General features: G+C 46.9%; 1 protein-coding gene across 2 annotated transcripts in view; it reads right to left on the bottom strand.

Moving 5' to 3' along the window:
* Positions 1–18,372, bottom strand: part of ALDH2 (aldehyde dehydrogenase 2 family member) — a 31,745-nt gene that overhangs the window by 566 nt on the left and 12,807 nt on the right. The window contains exons 2-12 of one of the 2 annotated variants that reach the window (XM_014858659.3): positions 15,599–15,703; positions 14,099–14,239; positions 12,909–12,988; positions 10,736–10,847; positions 10,099–10,227; positions 9,542–9,655; positions 7,780–7,882; positions 7,005–7,189; positions 4,110–4,274; positions 2,252–2,409; positions 1,095–1,209 (exon numbers count right to left, since the gene is read on the bottom strand). In XM_014858659.3, the coding sequence (XP_014714145.1) occupies positions 1,095–1,209; positions 2,252–2,409; positions 4,110–4,274; positions 7,005–7,189; positions 7,780–7,882; positions 9,542–9,655; positions 10,099–10,227; positions 10,736–10,847; positions 12,909–12,988; positions 14,099–14,239; positions 15,599–15,703 (1,407 nt within the window). The remainder of the gene's footprint in view (positions 1–1,094; positions 1,210–2,251; positions 2,410–4,109; positions 4,275–7,004; positions 7,190–7,779; positions 7,883–9,541; positions 9,656–10,098; positions 10,228–10,735; positions 10,848–12,908; positions 12,989–14,098; positions 14,240–15,598; positions 15,704–18,372) is intronic. The other variant, XM_070516087.1, reaches the window with a different exon arrangement.

The raw sequence follows: 18,372 nt of genomic DNA, 5'->3' as shown, positions 1-18,372 counted from the left end.
TGTTCTGTATGAGATCACACTCTGCCTCCCTCCCCTTAACCCAGACATTTGTGACCGTCCCGGGGTGGAGGGGGTTGGGGTTGCTACTGGCATCTAGCAGGTAAAAGGCAGGGATGCTGCTCAACATCCTACACGGCACATTCCCAACTCAGCCCATTTCTCTTTTCTTTAAAGATTTTATTTTTCCTTCTTCTCCCCAAAGCCCCCCGGTATATAGTTGTATAATACGTTGTGGGTCCTTCCAGTTGGGGCATGTGGGACACCGCCTCAGCATGGCTTGATGAACGGTGCTAGGTCCATGCCCAGGATCCGAACCGGCGAAACCCTGGGCTGCTGAAGCCGAGTGTGCGAACTTAACTACTCGGCCACGGGGCCAGCCCCTCTCTTTTCTGTGACTATCACTTGCAAGTATGTTTCCTGGCTAAACTGTAATTAATGTTCATCGTAGAGAGAAAATCATTTTCACTTTAGTGTCTTTCTTTTTTCATAAAGATATCTGAGTATCTATATATACGCATATATAGTTTTTAACTTGGACTTACACTACATATATTACTTTGTATCTGCTTTTTTACTTTAAAAGATGAGCATTTTCTATATCAAAATTCTGCAAAACTATTTTAATGGCTATTAACTACTCCATGATTTGGGTGTTCCATAATTTGCATCTGATTTCTCCCTCTTAGATAACGCTGTGATGAATATTTCTGGAAATTACACTTTCCTTGTATTTCTGCTTAGTTCTTCAGGCTATATTCCTACCACTAAAGTTGGGTATGGATATGGGTATATTTATGGCCCTTGACATCTAATGCCTCGTAGTAACTTCATTCTCATTAGAAGCTTTTCCTCGCTGCTTTGCCCCGCTGGGTCTTTCCTCCCTCTCAGGTTTTACAGGAACTTGGTGTACAACAAAGCCCAGCGAAGGACTATGCAGGCATAGTAGTGGTCGAGTCTCAGTTCCTTCTCACAGGACAGAGCAGAGACTGGGCCGTTACCCTCTTTTGTAGCTTCTCTGGCTTAAAACAAGAAACTAGTGATAAATACTGATGGACTTTCATGACGGAGAGGGCTGAGAAGGTGCCCATACTCACAGTTTTCACCTCGGTGTATGCCTGCAGGCCATACTCTCCCAGCTCCCGGCCGTTCCCAGACATCTTGTAGCCACCAAATGGTGACTGGGCCCCAAACACATCATAGCAGTTGATCCTATAGTTTGAAACGAGTTTTCAGAAGTAATTCAAAGGGAATCCATGTCACACCCCTTGGGCCTCCTGTATCACTCTAAAATTTTATTGAGAAAAAATGGATGGGTAGAACCATAGTAATAATGAGCCATGTAGGAGTCCAAAGCATGCCGCATGAAATAAAGCTGTCAATCATCTTTATCCTTCATGATGTGGTCACAGATGGATCTCAGTAACAGGGTGCACCACGTGATAGCTTCCCATTCTAATGAATCATTTTTGCTCACTAGGTGCTAAACTTCTCTTGCCATTTTTTAAATGTATTAAATTTTAATTGCATTTGAAACACCATTCTAAAGTGTACAATTCAGTGGTTGATAGCGTATTCACAGTGTCGTTCAAGCCATCACCACTAACTAATGCCAGAATATTTCTGCCACCTCAAATAAAGAATATTTCTGTCACCCCAAGAAGATTATCATGAATGCTTGGCTATGAACATTCAGGGACACTTTTTCGTGTGCACTTAGGTTTTTATTTCTCTTGGGTATATACCTCCAAGTGGCATTGCTGGGTCCTGTGGTAATTCTACATTTAACTTATTGAAGGACAGCCAGACTGTCTTCCAGAGTGGCTGCAACATTTTACATTCCCACCAGCAACATGTGAGGGTTCCAGTTTCTCCACATCCTCACCTACACTTGGCATTTTCTGTATTTTAAAATCGCAGCCATCCTAATGGGTGTGAAGTAGGTGCTAAGCTTTTAAAACTTGTGTTACAAGTCTAGGCCCTCGGCTCTGGTCTCCTGCCCTTGTGACAGCTTGGTAAGGAGCCCCAGCCATCCATCTGCTTCCCCAAGAACAGCTACACAGGCATATGCACTGGAGGGCAGCTTATTCTCCTGGAGGGCGGGGGGCAGGAACTCTCTAATCTCTCTGCTGTACCACACCCTGACCCAGGAGGAACTGAGCCCAGCACCCCTGGGATGTGAGCACTGGGTTCCAGAACATCCTGGCTTTGGGGATTCCCTCCTGGGTTCTGAGGGGCCATGGGAGGCTCTTACCACACAGTGCCAGCCTGGAGGGCTTGGGACAGATAATTGGCTTTGTCCAAGTCCTTTGTGAAGACAGCTGCGGCCAGCCCATACTTGGAATTGTTGGCTCTCCCGACGACTTCCTCTATGGTCTTGAACTTCAGGATCTGCATCACTGGCCCGAAGATCTAGGGGAGAGAGCAGAGTGGGAGGGTGTGGCAGACAGGGAACCCCCTTCTGTCCAGCTTTCACAGCGCTGAGCAGATGATTCCAGATGTGGTCACAGCCCCAGACATGCCCCGACAGTTCAGAGAGAGACGACAGCCCCCAAGCTCACTGGAACGCAGAGGGAGGGAAGCTAATGGGGACTGGTTACCATCTGTGTGCTGCGTGCTTTACACACCTTATCTTATTTCTAAATAGGCCGGCAAGGTGGGGGTTCCTGGCATGTTACACAGAGATTTGGTGTCAAAGAGGTTAAGTCAGTCGTTCAGCAAGGCACACAGGAGACGCTAAAGAACCAACTGTGAACAGGGTCTCGGCTCTCAAGACATACCAGGTTATCTGGTACTTTCCCTGCCCATTCCTGGAGTCAGCCGTTTCTTCAAGGGGTCCTGGGTCCCTCCAGTGGAGAATGGGATTTAGAAATGAAGACATGGGAGTCAGGTGTGCTGGCTGCTGTTGGGGTGTGGCTGCTCTCAGCAACCTCAGGGGACAGCACTGAGGGGAAGGAGCTGTAAGTGATCACAGTGTAATCAGTGATGAGAATGTACCTATTCCCAGCAGTGTAAGGAGTTGGGGGAGCCCTGAGGAGCTACCTGGCCGCACTGGGTTGAGGGAGGAGGGGAATGAGGGAAGGCTGCGCAGAAGTGACAGTCAAGCTGTGATACGACAGGAGCAGAAAGTGGCCAAACCAGAGTGGGGGTGAGGAGCAGGGAGGAAGAGGGAAATGGAGTTCAAGGTACAAGCACGCCCAGTGCCCCTTCTCACGAGATCCCCTTCTCCACTAAAAGGAACTGGGACTTCTTGAAGAAATGGCTGATTCCAGGACTGGAGAGTATCAAGACGAAGGTGGGAGAAGACTGCCAGCTCATCATGGTTAGACCAAGGACTGTGAGACAGCATCATGTGCTTCAGGCACTGGCAAAGCAGAGGCACCCACTCTCCACCCTTCCAGAAAATTGATATTTGAGATTTAAAAAAAAGCATCAAAGTATTCATGATGGGAAAAGAGAACTCTGTTGGACTTTCTTACTCTGATGTTGCATACTAATATTATTTCATTTTGAATTATATATGAAAAGGGATGACATTATAATATTTTTTCTACTTAGGGCCCCTAAAGGGCTTAATCCAGCTGGGGAAAGTGGAGCAAGTCTGAACTCTGTGAGGGCAGAAAACACATTTTGGATACCTTTGGACCCCCAGGGTCTGAGACTGGCACATAGTAAGCATTAAATAATTATTTGTGAAATGAGTGCATGAGACAGAGCTTCTGCTCTGGGTTCATGAGTGCCAAGGGGGAGTACACCAAGGGAATCTCACTATAGGGGAAGTCAGCCCTTTGGTCTCATCCAGTGTCCTGCTTATATGAAGACCACAAGAAAGGCCAGGCAAAGTCATTCCTTGACTCATGGCTCAGAGGACCAGAACACGATGGGCCTGTAGTCTATGCCAGCAAATTTAGAAGATCTCCAGACAGTGGGTGGACATAAGAGGCTGAAGAGAAGAGTGATGAGATCAGATGTGAACTGTAAACAATTTGTCCTAAGCATAGAGCCAGGATTTGACCCAAATACAGCTGTTGGGTCACAGTGTCAAGATGCCGGACTGAACTGTCCACTGCTCCTCCTAAGAACATTCCCCAGAGTGCTGGCCCCGTGCTAACCTCCTCCTTTGCGATTGTCATGCCATCTTGCACATCTCCGAACACAGTGGGCTGGATGAAGTAGCCACGGTCAGCAGCTGCCCCTCCACCACACAGCAGCTTCGCCCCCTCTTCCTTCCCAGATTTGATATAGCCAAGGACCTTATTAAACTGAGTTTCATCCACCTGTGAGATAAAGAGCCCAGAGTTAGAGATGCTAGAGCCAGACCTCTCCTAGCTTCAGGCTTAGCACACCACACTGGCAAGGAGACAACTAGGAAATGGGCCAAGGCCATGAATAAGCAAAACTGGACAAGGAAATAGGAATGGCCAAAAACCTAAGAAAAAAGGTTCAATCAACCTCATTAGCCCTCAAAGAAATGCATATCAAACCCATCGTTTTTATTTTTCAACTATGACATTACTAAAAATTTTAAATAGTAAGAAAATACATTGGTGGTAAGGATATATTACATACACTGTTATACTGATAGAAGGGCTGTTATACGTCAATTATATCTCAGTTTAAAAAATGGACTGTAACCTGGTGCAGCTCTTTTGGCAAGTGGTTTATTAATATTGGTCAAAAAATTAAGTACTCACACCCTTTGACCCAACTATTGAAATTCTAGGAATTTATTCTACATGTGACAAAGGGGCCTGAACAAGGAATCACTGGGGAGCACTTTGTAAAAGTAAGAAACAGGAACAATTCTAAGTACACATCAGTCGAGGGGCTTGTTAATATAATTACAGTTCATCCATACTGTGTCATCATTAATAATAGATCTGTGAACTAACTGACACAGAAAGATAGCCTAAGATATTCTGTAAAGAAGGGGAAAAGCTTATAGAACAATACATAGTATATAATCCTATTTTTGTTAAACTTAGAAAACATAACTCTGTGTGTGTGGTTACCTGTGAGGAATGGACATGGAGGGGAGCACGGGGGTCTTATTTTTTACTTTAAATACTTTATTAAATTTTGTATACAAATTTGTATTACCTTAATAATTAAAGAGCCACGAACCACAAAGAAAAACAGGAGAGAAAAAGAGAGGGATTCATAGCAACACTATTGACAATAGCCAAAAAGTGGAAACAATCCAAGGATCCATCAACAGATGGGTGGATAAAGAAAATGTGGTACATCCATTCAATCGAATAGTTTTCAGCCATAAAAAGGAATGCACTATCAAGTCACAAAAAGACATAGAGCAACATTAAATGCACATTGCTAAGTAAAAAAAGCCAGGGCTACTCTTCCTCAAGCAAAAAGAGGAAGATTGCCAACAGATGTTAACTCAGGGCCAATCTTCCTCACCAGAATAAAAACCAGTCTGAAAAGAAAAAAAGAAAAAGCCAGTCTGAAAAGGCTACATACTGTATGATTCCACTATATGACATTCTGAAGAAGATGAAACTATAGCAACAGTAAAAACATTAGTGGTTGCCAGGGGTTGGGAGGAAGGGGTGGGGCATAGAGGATTTTGAGGGTAGTAAAACTACTCTCTATGATATGGTCATGGTGGATACGTGTCTTTATTCATTTGTCAAAACCCATAGAATGTACAACACCAAGAGTGAACCCTAAGGTAAATACACTGTGGACTTTAGTTAATAAGAGTTTATCAGTATTGGCTCATCAATTATAAAAAATGTACCACACTAATGTACGATGTTAATAATAGGGGAGGGGCCGGCCCCTGGCCAAGTGGTTAAGTTCACGGCTCTGCTTTGTCCGCCCAGGGTTTCGCCAGTTTGAATCCTGGATGTGGACATGGCACTGCTCATCAAGCCATGCTGAGGTGGCATCCCACATGCCACAATTAGAAGGCCCCACAACTAAAAATACACAACTATGTACTGGGGGGCTTTGGGGAGAAAAAGGAAAAATAAAATCTTTAAAGAGGAAAAAATAAATAAAATAATAATAATAATAATAATAGGGGAAACTAGGGGGGTGGGGGCGGAGGGATTAGGGGATATATGGGAACTCTGTACTTTTTGCTTATTTTTCTATAAACCTAAACTGTTCTAAAAAATAAAGTCTATCAATTAAAAAAAAAAATAATTGCTGCCTTGGCCAGCCCTAGAGCCTGGGCAGTGGACACCAGCAATGCAGACACCCACAGGAGGATGGAGCCTGCAGCAAGGCACCCATGGGCCCCAAAAGTGGGCTCAGGGCCACGTGGGCAGGGACCTGTGGGAGCTGGGAGCATTCCTGACCCCTTGAACTCTTCAGGCCTGGGAGGGGATGGCTGGAGGAGGCCAGCGCAGGGCCCTATGGAAAGTGAGCGCAGGGCAGGCTGGGTCTAAAGACATGCTGGAAAAAGGACCAGGACATGAGAGGAAATGGTGGAGAGAAGCACTGTGTTTCTTTTTATTATAATTATTACTGACAATAGTTTTATTAATTAAAATGAATACACCCTCATGGTAAAAAAGAAAAAAAAAATGTTTAAATCCAACAAACAGCTCAGAAGAGTATAAAGTGAAATAAAGTCCTTCCACTAGCCCTGCCATGGCCCTCTGCCCCACCCCACAGAGAGAACCATGGCTAACAGGGCCGGGTGTGTCCAGGCAGAGGCATTTTTATGGTGGCCAAGGTCCAGAAAACACACCTTCCCTTCTGCACGGACACTCCTAGTATTTATTATGTGTGCCAAATTTACAAAGTGCTTTCACTATTAATTTCCACTTCACAGCCACCCTGCGAGTTAGGAAGGGCGGGCATTAAAGATGAGAGAATGGTGGCTCAGAGAAGGCACGTGGCTTCCCAGGAACAGACAGCTCGGCACATGGCAGAGCTGAGACTTGAAGCCAAGCCTGCATGACTCCGGGTTGAAGGCCCTTTCTGCTTCCCCACGTTACCTCCGGACACTCAGACCTACCCCCAGCTGCTAGGATTACCTGTGGCCCCTGCTCGGTCTGGCTGTCAAAGGGGTTCCCAACCACACGAGACTGGGCCCGGGCAACGCTGCGCTCCACAAACTCAGCGTAAACATCCTCCTGCACAAAGGTCCGGGAGCCTGCACAGCAGCACTGGCCCTGGTTGAAGAACAGGGCGAAGTGGGCCTGCTCCACCGCCCAGTCCACTGGGGAGGCAGAAAGGCGTGTGAGAAGAAGAGGACGACGACCCTGGCCCTGGTGGCTACCTAACCCCTTAACCTGTCCACGCCACCAGCAGCATTAGGGCCTGCTGGGTGCCACAGCCCGTGCGGGAACAAGACAGACCCGATTGCTCCCTTCTCGAGTGTGGAGACAGAGAGCAGCAGTCATACCCACTGCAGTAATGGAGCCGAGGGAGGCCGGAGGCCCAACCCAGCCGACCAATGGCGGTGAGGGAAGGCTCCTTGAGGAGAGCAAGTCTGGGAGCTCCTCAGCAGGACCAGGAAAAAAGATGTGATGGAGGAGGAATAGTCTGGTCTGAGAAAGCATGAGGCACGGCTGGGCAACTAGGCAGCTCAGCCGGGCTGGATTATGGGGAGCAAAGAGGAGAGATGCTGCAGAGAGGCCGAGGTGAGGCCATGCAGGCAGAGGGCACGCTGAGCAGTCTGGCCTTCATCCTGAGGCCCTGGGGGCAGAAACCGATTCCGATGGACACTGAGGATTGTGGAAGTGAGTGGAACACAGTATGGATAGCTAGTGCTCCTTCAATGCAGACCTCCTCCCCATGAAAACTCACTGTCAGCATCTGACATGATGATGTTGGGGCTTTTTCCTCCCAGCTCCAGGGTCACTTTCTTGAGGTTACTCCTCCCTGCAGCAACCTGGATTAGGTGGCCAACCTGCAGGAAAGCAGAAAAAGACACGCTCTCCATGGGGAAAAAAGAACCAAGTGCTCTGAGAGACACAGAACAGAGGACCCCAGCACGTGAGGGAGTAGCTGGATTACCACAGACCTGGAGAATTTCACCAAATCTGGTCATCGCTGCCTCACCCTTCTGAGATTCTAGGATGACAGTGACAGTAACAACATGAGCAGAGTCATAGCTGTGTGGTTTCTATTTACTAAGTGCCTCCTACATACCAGGCACTGTGCTAAGTACTTTGTGTGCATTAAGCTCAACCCTTCCAACGAGCTCAGAGGTAGGGCGACTCTTTCCCTTGATTTAGAAATGCAGGAGCTGTGGCTCAGAGTGGCCCAGTCACTTGCCCAAAGTCACACAGCTCGTAAATATGTAATCGGAATTCAGACTTGGGCAGCTTAAGTCCAGCACCAGTTCAGACCCACTATGCTGCCTCCTCATGGTGTTTTGTGTGGTCCCCAGCACATGCCACACTCTGTGAGGGCAAGAATGAAGTGCTTCTCACCTCCATATTCCCAGAGCCTGGCACAAAGCCACCCCTGTACTTATTTGTTGAATAGACACACATGTCTCGGTCAGGACACCATCCCTTCTGCAAGATTCTCAACATCCCACTGAAGCATTAAGATAGTTGGTGACTGAGCAAAGAAAGAGCCACCTTATCTTGGCCACTGTTCTGCCCTCCCGGAACCGCCCTCATTGCAGACCAACTGAATGTCTTAAGGCATCTTTATTTCAGGGGAACTGTTTGAAGATCACATTTGCTACACCATTCAGTGTGCCTTCTCAGAACTCACATGATGAAGCGTTCCAAGAATTCAGGGATAGGAAAAAGTTACCTCTTTAGAAGGAATTTTGTCCCTGATTTCAAGAAAATTATGTTTAAGGAATCACCAGGCATCTTATTCGTGTGTGTCTCTGGGACCTGGCCCGGAGCACCATAGTAATAGCCCTCACTCACTCATTCATTCACTTTTTGAGCACTTACTCTGGGCCCTACCTTTGCTGAACACTTCATAAGCTTTATCTCACTCACTCCAACCCTGTGAGGTAGGCACAGTTACTATCCCCATTTTACAAATGGGAAATGAGGCTTCAGGGGGCTAAGTGACTTGCCCAGGTCGCACAGTTGGTAAATGCTGCTCAACAGTTAGTTTGACTCCAAAGTGCATTATCTTCCCCACTCCACCACGCATATTGTCTCTGCTGCAGGATATTACCATCCTCATTTAAAGACAGTGAATCACCCCATGTCATGATGCAAGGCTAGGATGTGAACTCGTCTCTTTCCGAAGCCCACGCTCGTTAACTGCCAGGGCAGTGCCAGTCGAGGAGCCTGACATGGCAGAAGTGCTCTGACCTTTGTCAAGTCCAGACAGTCACGGACACTTTATTCTACACGGGACGCCAGCCCCACAACAGCAGCTGGAGTGTCAGCCAAGCTACAACCCACAAAGGCTCAACCCTGCATGGTCGCGCCTGGCTCACATGGGGCCCCGCACTCGAGCTACTCAGAGGCAGCCCTGGGGTGGACCCCCAAGCTGTACCCAGAGGCTATTCTTGAATGCATCATCCTTTGGGGACATTGGGAGCTTGAGCCAAATGTACCACAAGGTTGAGGTCCTGAGGATGCCTTACCTCAGTGGAGCCTGTGAAAGCTACTTTGTCCACATCCTCATGGGAGGCAATGGCAGCCCCAGCCGTGGGGCCAAATCCAGGAACAACATTGACCACGCCAGGGGGAAAGCCAGCCTGTGGGCAAACAGCCAGGGACACTGAAAGTCAGTCTCCTGTTCCAAAGGGCCTGGACCAAAAAGCATCCTTTGCCAGAGAGGTTAAAACTGTCCGCCCAGGACACAGCTGAAGAGAAGCCAGTCTTCTGGGGTGCTGCTCAGGATTCTAAATGGGGCAGCAAGGAACCTGTTTCGTGGGGTTCCCTGTGGCTGTTGCCCCTCCCACCATGGCATTCACTCAGAAAGATTTTCATTCTTCAAAGGGGTCTTGCAATGAAGCCCAATGTAGCAAATAAGTAAGAGGGGGCCTGTTTGGCTGAAGGGGGATGAGGCGGGGCAGGGGGATGGCGCCCAGTCCCTGCTCTACAGACACCCACCTCCACCTTGGTGCCCCGAGGCCCCTCCTCAGAACTCCTATAAAGCAAGGGCATTTAGAGGTCAAGATGGACACAAGCCACATACCTCCTTAGTCAAGTTGGCCACATAGAGGGCAGTGAGTGGAGTCTGCTCGGCCACCTTCATCACAACCACATTTCCAGTCGCCAAGGCTGGGCCCAGTTTCCATGCTTGCATCAAGAGTGGGAAGTTCCACTGCAATAAACAACAGCCACTCCCAAAATGTAAGCTGAGAGCTAGACTGGCCAGCAGAGAGCAGCACCCAGAGGAGAAGCAGCACTGAGCTCTCTGACCCCTTGCGTTTCCCCCACAACTTGATCACACGTTTAAGACAGATGGACAAGGCAGGTGGTGGATGATAGTAAGACTCACATTCCTTAGTGCTCTTTACGTACTAGGCACCATGCTAAGTCATTGCATTCAATCCTCCCTCCCGCCTGAAGACAAGTACCATGTTCAATTCCACTTTTCAGCTAAGGAAGCTGAGTCTTAGGGGGATAAGTGACTTGCCCAAGGTCACAGAGTTCGCAGATGGCAGCGCTGGTTGGCTTTGCCAAAGCCCATGTTTTCAGCCAGTACCCAGGCTGCCTTCTGATGCCACCCCTGTGACCCTCCCACCTTTGCAAGGAGCCTGTCCGTGATCGCTGCATCTCATGGCAATCACGATAAACCTTCACTTGTTTATTACGAGACTAACACTCACCGGAATGATCTGCCCACACACCCCCACAGGTTCATGGCGGGTGTAGCTGAAGAAGTCCCCATCGATGGGAATGGTTTTCCCATGGTACTTATCGGCCCAGCCAGCATAATAACTTAAAAAAAAAAATCCAAGCTCAATCAATGACTGTCAGTGAGCCCTATAAACCCTAGCAGAAAGAGAAGACTCAAACTAGTCCAGTTGGGGCTTTCTGATAATTGCCCTTATTCTTGGCTTGTTCCCAGAGAGACTTAAGTGCTAGGGTCACAAGAATCCACTCTGGGTAGCTAAACTCTAAGCCTCAGAATCACCTGGGGTGCTCATAAAGAACACCAAATTCCAGGCACCCACTGCCGACCTACTCAATCTTCTCTGGGGCAGAGGCCCAGGAATCGATATTTTTAATAAACATCCAGAGTATTAAACTGCAATTGTTGTACCAGCCCAGCACCACAGACTACATCTGAGGACCATGGATCACATCTGGTAGAAAAGTGCAAACCTGTCTAACAGTCGGCACGTTCTGTGCACAGAGCACTGTGCGAAGACTGAGTAACAGTCACCAGAAACAAATCCTCGACTGGGCCCCAGCTCTCTAGACACACAGGGACACTAGTGACAGAGAAGCACAGCAAATTAGAGCTGGGGACAACAAAACAGCTGTGTGTTTATACTACATAATGGTTTTTAGGGAAGTAGGAAAAATGAAAGATGGGGAAAGATGGAACATGTAGGGTAACAGAAAGATTTCTCAAATGAGTGTGTCTGGCAAGGGTACCCTGAGACCAAAGCTGACCTGGGTTTGAACACAGGTTTATGGACCTGGGGAGAAAAATAGCCAAGGAGCTGCCAATCTGTACAAATTAAGGCATCGCTGCTCCCTTCCTCCCAGGTCTGATTTACATGTATTTTACACGCCTCTGAATAGTTATATAATCAGCACAAAGGCATATGGCTAAAACTCAAGAAGGAGTGGGGCTCTGCCTGAGATTCACCAGGCTGCTGCTCTGGGGCGTCCTTGCAGAGTGTTCTCGACTTGGCACGTCTATCCTTTGGGGCTGGGAAATTCTTTGCTGTGGGTGCTGTCCTCTCCAGTGTAGGATGTTCAGCAGCAGCCCTGGCCTCTATGCATTAGATGCCCGTAGTGCCCCTCCCCCCCACAGTGGTAACAATCAAAAATGTCTCCAGACACTGCCCACTGTCCCTTGGGAGACATGACTGCCCTGGTAGGAGATAACTACTGTTCTGTTGTCCAATTCCTACTGTTCTGGCACTGCTTCTTCCCCTCCATCTCCATTCACATGGTCACAGGGGGAGCAGCCACTATGTGCACAATGATTAATCCAGCCGGACCACAGCTGGTCAGACTCAAGGCCAGCCCATCAGGTCCCTCCCCCAGGAATCTGGCCTCAGGACTCAGGGACTGCAGTTCAGTCTGGCTGGAATCACACACAGAAGCAAGCCCAGATGTGGGGCAGCCAGCTTCCGAAGGCAGTCAAGAGCAGAACAAAGGCAAGCGGTGGGGGTGGCCAGCGGAGGCTCAGTGGCCTTCTGGATTTAAGACCCCCAACTCTCTGTATTGCCCAAATTACGCTCAGTCTCTGTTACTGGCAACCCAAAGGGCTGTGACAAAGCTCTTACTCCTCATCTTGTATTTCTTGGTCAGTAAAATGTTTATGATTAAACTACACCCAAAGCTAGCAAGAGGAAGGAAATAAAGATTAGAGCAGAGACATATGAAGTGGAGAATAGAAAAACAATAGAGATAATAAACAAAACTAAAAGTTGGTTCTTTGAAAACATTCATAAAATTGATAAACCTTTAGCTAGACTAAGGGAAAAAGAGAGAGGACACAAATAACTAAAATCAGAAATGACAGTAGGTTACAACCGACCTTCCACAGATAAAAATTGGAGCCAACAAATTATATAACCTAAATGATATGGACAAATTCCAACTAACAAATAACAAAACTAACTCAAGAAGAAAGAGAAAATGTTTATGACTAAATTACAATTTTGGTATTGAGGGGTTACCCCATGAGATGGAGTCTAATATAGTACACGTTTCTCCAACTCCTGTGATCTTTTTACATTATTCTGTTTCTTCCTCCCCAGCAATACCCTGTCCCCTTTGGCAGGGCCAGAACAGAGAACAGGAAGCCTGAGCCCATACCGGAGACATTTGAGGACCATGTCCAAATCCACCAGGTAAGAGATGACGTAGGGCTTGCCATTATCCAGGGTCTCCAAGGCCTGTGAAAAGAGAACAAGATCAGCGCAGACACGCTGGTCCAGGAAGGAATCAAAGCAAACGGGGGCTGGACAAGCACCACAGAGCCTCAGTGTGGACTGAGGAGGGCTGGTGACCACTCTGTGTCCCTGAATGTTGAGGCATTTCTGGGCCATTGCCCCTCCCTCTCCAGAGGTGGGAAGAATGATGTACTAGCTTCTCATTCAGTCATTTTGCAAACACATTGTTTTTGAGCTGCTGTTCTAGGTTCAATCCAGGTGCCGGGAATAGAGAGAGGAACATGGAACCTACAGAGCACAGACCCAGTGGAGACGGACACGAACATTGATCACAAATGTTAAGAGAGCCAGAAAGTGCCCAACCCAGTCAGAGAAACTCTACACTGAGAAGCCCCCCTTTAGCTAAAACTAGAAGGCTATGTAGGAGGTAACTAGGCAAAGGGAAGGCACAAATGGTGACAAAGGGACGAGCACTCCAGGCAGAGGGAACACTATGTGCAAAGGCCCTGGTGCTCAAAGAAGCTGGGCAGTCACAAAGTTGAAGGCAGGCTGTTGAGCTGAGGTGTGTCCAGCAGGAGTTGGGAGATGAGGCCAGACCAGGCAGGGCCTTACAGACCATGCGGAGGAAACAGGACTTCATCCTAGGGTGCAGGATGCCATGGAAGGCTTAAGAGTAGACTGCCACGGTATAATTTGCCTTCTAGAAGGTTGACTCTGGCTGCTATGTGCAGAATGGATTGGACACAGGAGAGGGTATTGCTTTCTGGTCCCTTTTGCCACTGGCAGCCAGGGAAAAGGCCTACACTCAGAGGGGCTGAGAGAGAGGGGTCTATGGGGGGGCGGGGAGGGGGTGGCAGGAATCTTTCCCTAGAAGGCTTCCCATCGTGGCTCCCTTCTTTCCCCTCAGTCTCCTCCTTTCTCAGCCAAACCCAGTGCATCAAAGGAGACACCAAGAGGCTAGTCTGGTTGGTGCAGGGGTGTACCCCAAAGATGTCCATCCTATGCCATTCTGACTAGTTCCTTGTCAGCAATGCTGCCCCTTCCTGGCGGTCCATGGGATGCTCTGACTCCATTTGCCATGTGGGCTGAGAGGGGAGAGGGCTGAGAACTCACTGCCAGGTAGGTCCGGTCCCGCTCAATCAGATCAGCCAAGCGGTTCAGCAGCCGGCCCCTGTCAGATGCATCCATGCGGCGCCAGGGCGAGCCCAGCTGAAAGGCAGCCCGGGCAGCCTTCACTGCCCTGTCCACATCTTCCTGGAAAACACGCACTGAGGCAGCTCAGGGCTTCTGAACAATAAACACCCACCCCACTGCCAAATGCACCCACAAGGGCTTCAGTCAATGCCTGTGTCAGAACCTGCCCCCAACAGTCCTTCCCAACCTCCAAGGCTGCACCTGATGAGCTTGAGACTCTCCCTTCCAGGAGTCCCGGTGGGAATGAGGACCCTGACTATTTCCATTTCTCTATTTTCATTTCAAAATCCCCCACAGAGCTCTGGAGGGAGAGGTACTCAGGGGTCAATGCTTAAAATTTGACCATTTTCCCCTTTTCCTAAGAAAGCAAGCCCCACAAACTTAACCATTCCTTCTAAGACGACCAGCAATTTCCAATGAAAGCAGACTAAACCAGCTTCCCTTTCCTTGGGGAAGCAGTAAAATCAGCGCATCTAGCATGTTTCATATAGAGAGATGGGCACCAGGAGGTGAGGAGCATGGTTCTCATTAATGTTAAGCACATTTCCCATCAGACTACCCAGTAAGCCAGAAAAGTATTCACATTTGCTTTTAGCAAAGGAAATGAGGCCTTATTCATGAATACAGAAGACTGTCTTAAAGCAGAGGGCAGGAGGCATTCCTGGAGTATTTTTAATACCTTTTCTATTTAAAAAAATATATTTTTACTAAAAGTCTAATTTTTAGACTTTAAAATTACTATTTTTTAATTACTACAAGTATATAGAATTCAAACAAAATATGCTACCAACAGCAAAGCTAGATTCAGGCAACCCAAATTCTGCTCAACAAGATTTCCATCTTGCTGTGCACCTCCCTTCTCTGACCTTCAACTTCCAGGTCTGGAAAGGAGAGGTGGGATTGGATGTCCTCAAATTCAATTCCACATCTACAATTCCAAACCTATATGAAGTATTGAATCCAGGTATAATCTAGCACTTTTGTCTGCAAAGAAGAGTTTCTATTGATTCATTTACTCAAAAATGTTACTTGGCTTTTTTTTTTTTTGAGGAAGATTAGCCCTGAGCTAACTGCTGCCAATCCTCCCCTTTTTGCTGAGGAAGACTGGCCCTGAGCTAACATCTGTGCCCATCTTCCTCTACTTTATATATGGGATGCCTACCACAGCATGGCATGCCAAGCAGTGCCATGTCCTCACCCTGGATCTGAACCGGCGGACCCCAGGCCACCAAAGCGGAACGTGTGCACTTAACCGCTGCGCCACTGGGCCGGCCCCGACTTGGCATTTTTTAGTTGTGAAAGCAATACACACATGGTAAAGTTTCAACCATACAAAAACATACAAGGTGAAAAATGAAACCCTCTTTGCCCACCTCTACCAGGCTCAGCCCTGCCCCAAAGAAAGTCACAAGTTCTCACCTTGTCGCCTGCAGCTACCTGACAGATGACTTCCCCAGTAGACGGATTGACGGTGGGGAATGTTTTCTTGCTGACAGCGTCGTGCCACTCATTGTTTATGAAGATCTACAAGGAGAAGGAAGAAAGTTCTCAGGACCAGCTCTCAATGCAGTACCAACCACCAGCAATGTAAAAAAAAAAAAAAATCAGTACAAATATGAATTATCTTCAGAGTGATATGGCCTACAGGTTGAAAGCACAGGCCTTGGAGAGTGATGTCAGCATCATGGCAGAGTGAACTTGCCCAGGACTCTCTCCCCTCCAACATACAACAAAAAGGGACATCCATACTCCAACAGAAGATATCCTAACAACACAAAAACCTCGGAGAGACACGCAGCCACACAACAGAGGGTGGAGAGGCTGGAGCCCCCCTAGGAGGAGCTGGAATGGGATAAGAGAGAACTTCACTTGCACCCCTAAAGACTGCAGTCGCTGCTGCTGGAGGATCCGTGAGGGAAGGAGCAGGGGAGGGGACGTTCATTTGCAGAATCACCCAGGACTCCCACAGGCCCTTGCAGCCTAGAGGGAAGCCATCTAACGGGCGAAAGCTTTTGCACAAGGTGACCTCATCAAACCAAGAGACCAGAGAGCAAGAGCAGAGTGAGAAATCCCAGAGAGCACGCAGGAGAAAGCACCCCTCCTCCCACCCGCTCAGTGCAGCTCCAGCCCCCATCCAGGTGGAGGGCTCAGAATACGCAGTTTTTGACCCCCATCCAGTGGCAACAGGCAGCAACTGCAACCGAATAACATCAGAAACGAGAAAGCCCCGACCTTCCAACATCAGGCACCACATCAAATCTCCAGAGCAGAGAGAAAACTCAAGCACCCAGAACTCAGTCCTGAGGACACAGAAATACGTAAGCTAAATGACAATGAGTTCAAAATAGCTATCATCAAAAAATTCAACGAGGTAAAAGAGAATGTAGAGAAACAATTCAACGAGTTCAGGAGCTACTTCACAAAAGAGATTGAAACTATAAAGAAGAATCATTGAGAAATATTAGAGATGAAAGACACAATGGAAGAGAGAAAACAAAATACGGATTCCCTGAATGCTCAAGTGGACACCATAGAGGAGCGTATCAGCATAATCGAAGATAGACATGTTGAAATGCTCCAGACAGAGGAGAAGAGAGAACTAAGACTAAAAAGAAATGAAGAAAGTCTCTGAGAAATATCCAACTCAATGAGGAAATGCAACATAAGAATTACAGGTATTCAAGAAGGTGAAGAGAAGGAGAATGGAGCAGAAAGCATGTTCAAAGAAATAACAGCAAAGAACCTCCCAAATCTAGGGAAATATGTGTGGAAGAAGCTTTCAAATCTCCTAGATTTGTCAATGTAAATAGACCCACTGTAAGGCATATAGTAGTAAAACTGGCAAAAATGGATGACAAAGAAAGAATACTCAGGGCAGCGAGGCAGAAGAAAATAACCTACAAAGGAACCTCTATCAGGCTTTCAGCGGATTTCTCTGCAGAAACCTTACAAGCTAGGAGAGAATGGAACAACATATTCAAAACTTAAAAAGACAAGAATCTTCAGCCAAGAATACTCTATCCAGCAAAAATACCCTTTAGATATGAGGGAGAAATTAAATCTTTCCCAGACAAACAAAAGCTAAGGGACTTTGTAGCCACAAGACCTCCCCTACAAGAAATCCTCAAGAAGGCCCTCATACCTGAAAAAAGAAAAAGGGAGAAAGGAGTCACAAAACACAGAGTAAGGAGATAAATAGGTAGACAGAATCAGAATAGGATAGCAAATATTCAACTATAGCATTAAGCTAAAGGGAAGGAAAACACCAAAAACAAAAACAATTTTGTCACTTTAACCACAAACTCACAACACAAGTTGCAATAAGATATGAGAAAAACAACTTAGGAGGGGAGGAGGAAAGGGACTGAATCGGTTTAGACTAAGGAAATAAGAGGCCATCAGAAAATGGACTATCTTATACACGAGACTCTAAATAGAAACCTCAGGGTAACCACTAAACAGAAAAGCAGAACAGAAACAAAAAATAAATAAGGAAAAGACAAAGAAACACAATCATAAAAAACTACATAATTCAATGGGTAGACCAAAAAACACAGGACGAGAAACAAAGGAAATGCAGGAAAACCAGAAAAAGAGTGATATAATGACAGCATTAAGCCCTTATACATCAGTAATCACCCTAAACATAAATGGATTGAATTCTCCAATAAAAAGTCACAGAGTGGCGAGATGGATTAAAGAACAAGACCCAACAATTTGCTGCCTCCAGGAAACACTTCTCAGCTCCAATGACAAACACAGGCTCAGAGTGAAGGGGTGGAAGACAATACTCCAAGCTAATAGCAAACAAAAGAAAACTGTAAGACATTACTGAAAGAAATTAATAATGACATAAAGAGATGGAAAGAGATTCCTTGCTCATGGATTGGAAGAATAAACATAGTTAAAATGTCCATACTACCCAAAGCAATCTACAGATTCAATGCAATCCTAATCAGAATCCCAATGACATTCTTCGTGGAAATAGAGCAAAGAATCCTAAAATCCGTATGGGGCAATCAAAGATCCCGAATTGTCAAGGCAATCCTGAGAAAAAAAGAACAAAGCTGGAGGTATCGCAATCCCTGACTTCAAAATGTACTATAAAGCCACAGTGATCAAAATGGCGTGGTCCTGGTACAAGAACAGGCACACGGATCAACGGAACAGAACTGAAAGCCCAGAGACAAAAC

Source organism: Equus asinus, chromosome 8, assembly GCF_041296235.1.
Source record: "Equus asinus isolate D_3611 breed Donkey chromosome 8, EquAss-T2T_v2, whole genome shotgun sequence".
Lineage (NCBI taxonomy): Eukaryota > Metazoa > Chordata > Mammalia > Perissodactyla > Equidae > Equus > Equus asinus.
Note: the sequence above shows the minus strand (reverse complement) of the source record. Positions and strands in the feature narration are given on the sequence as shown.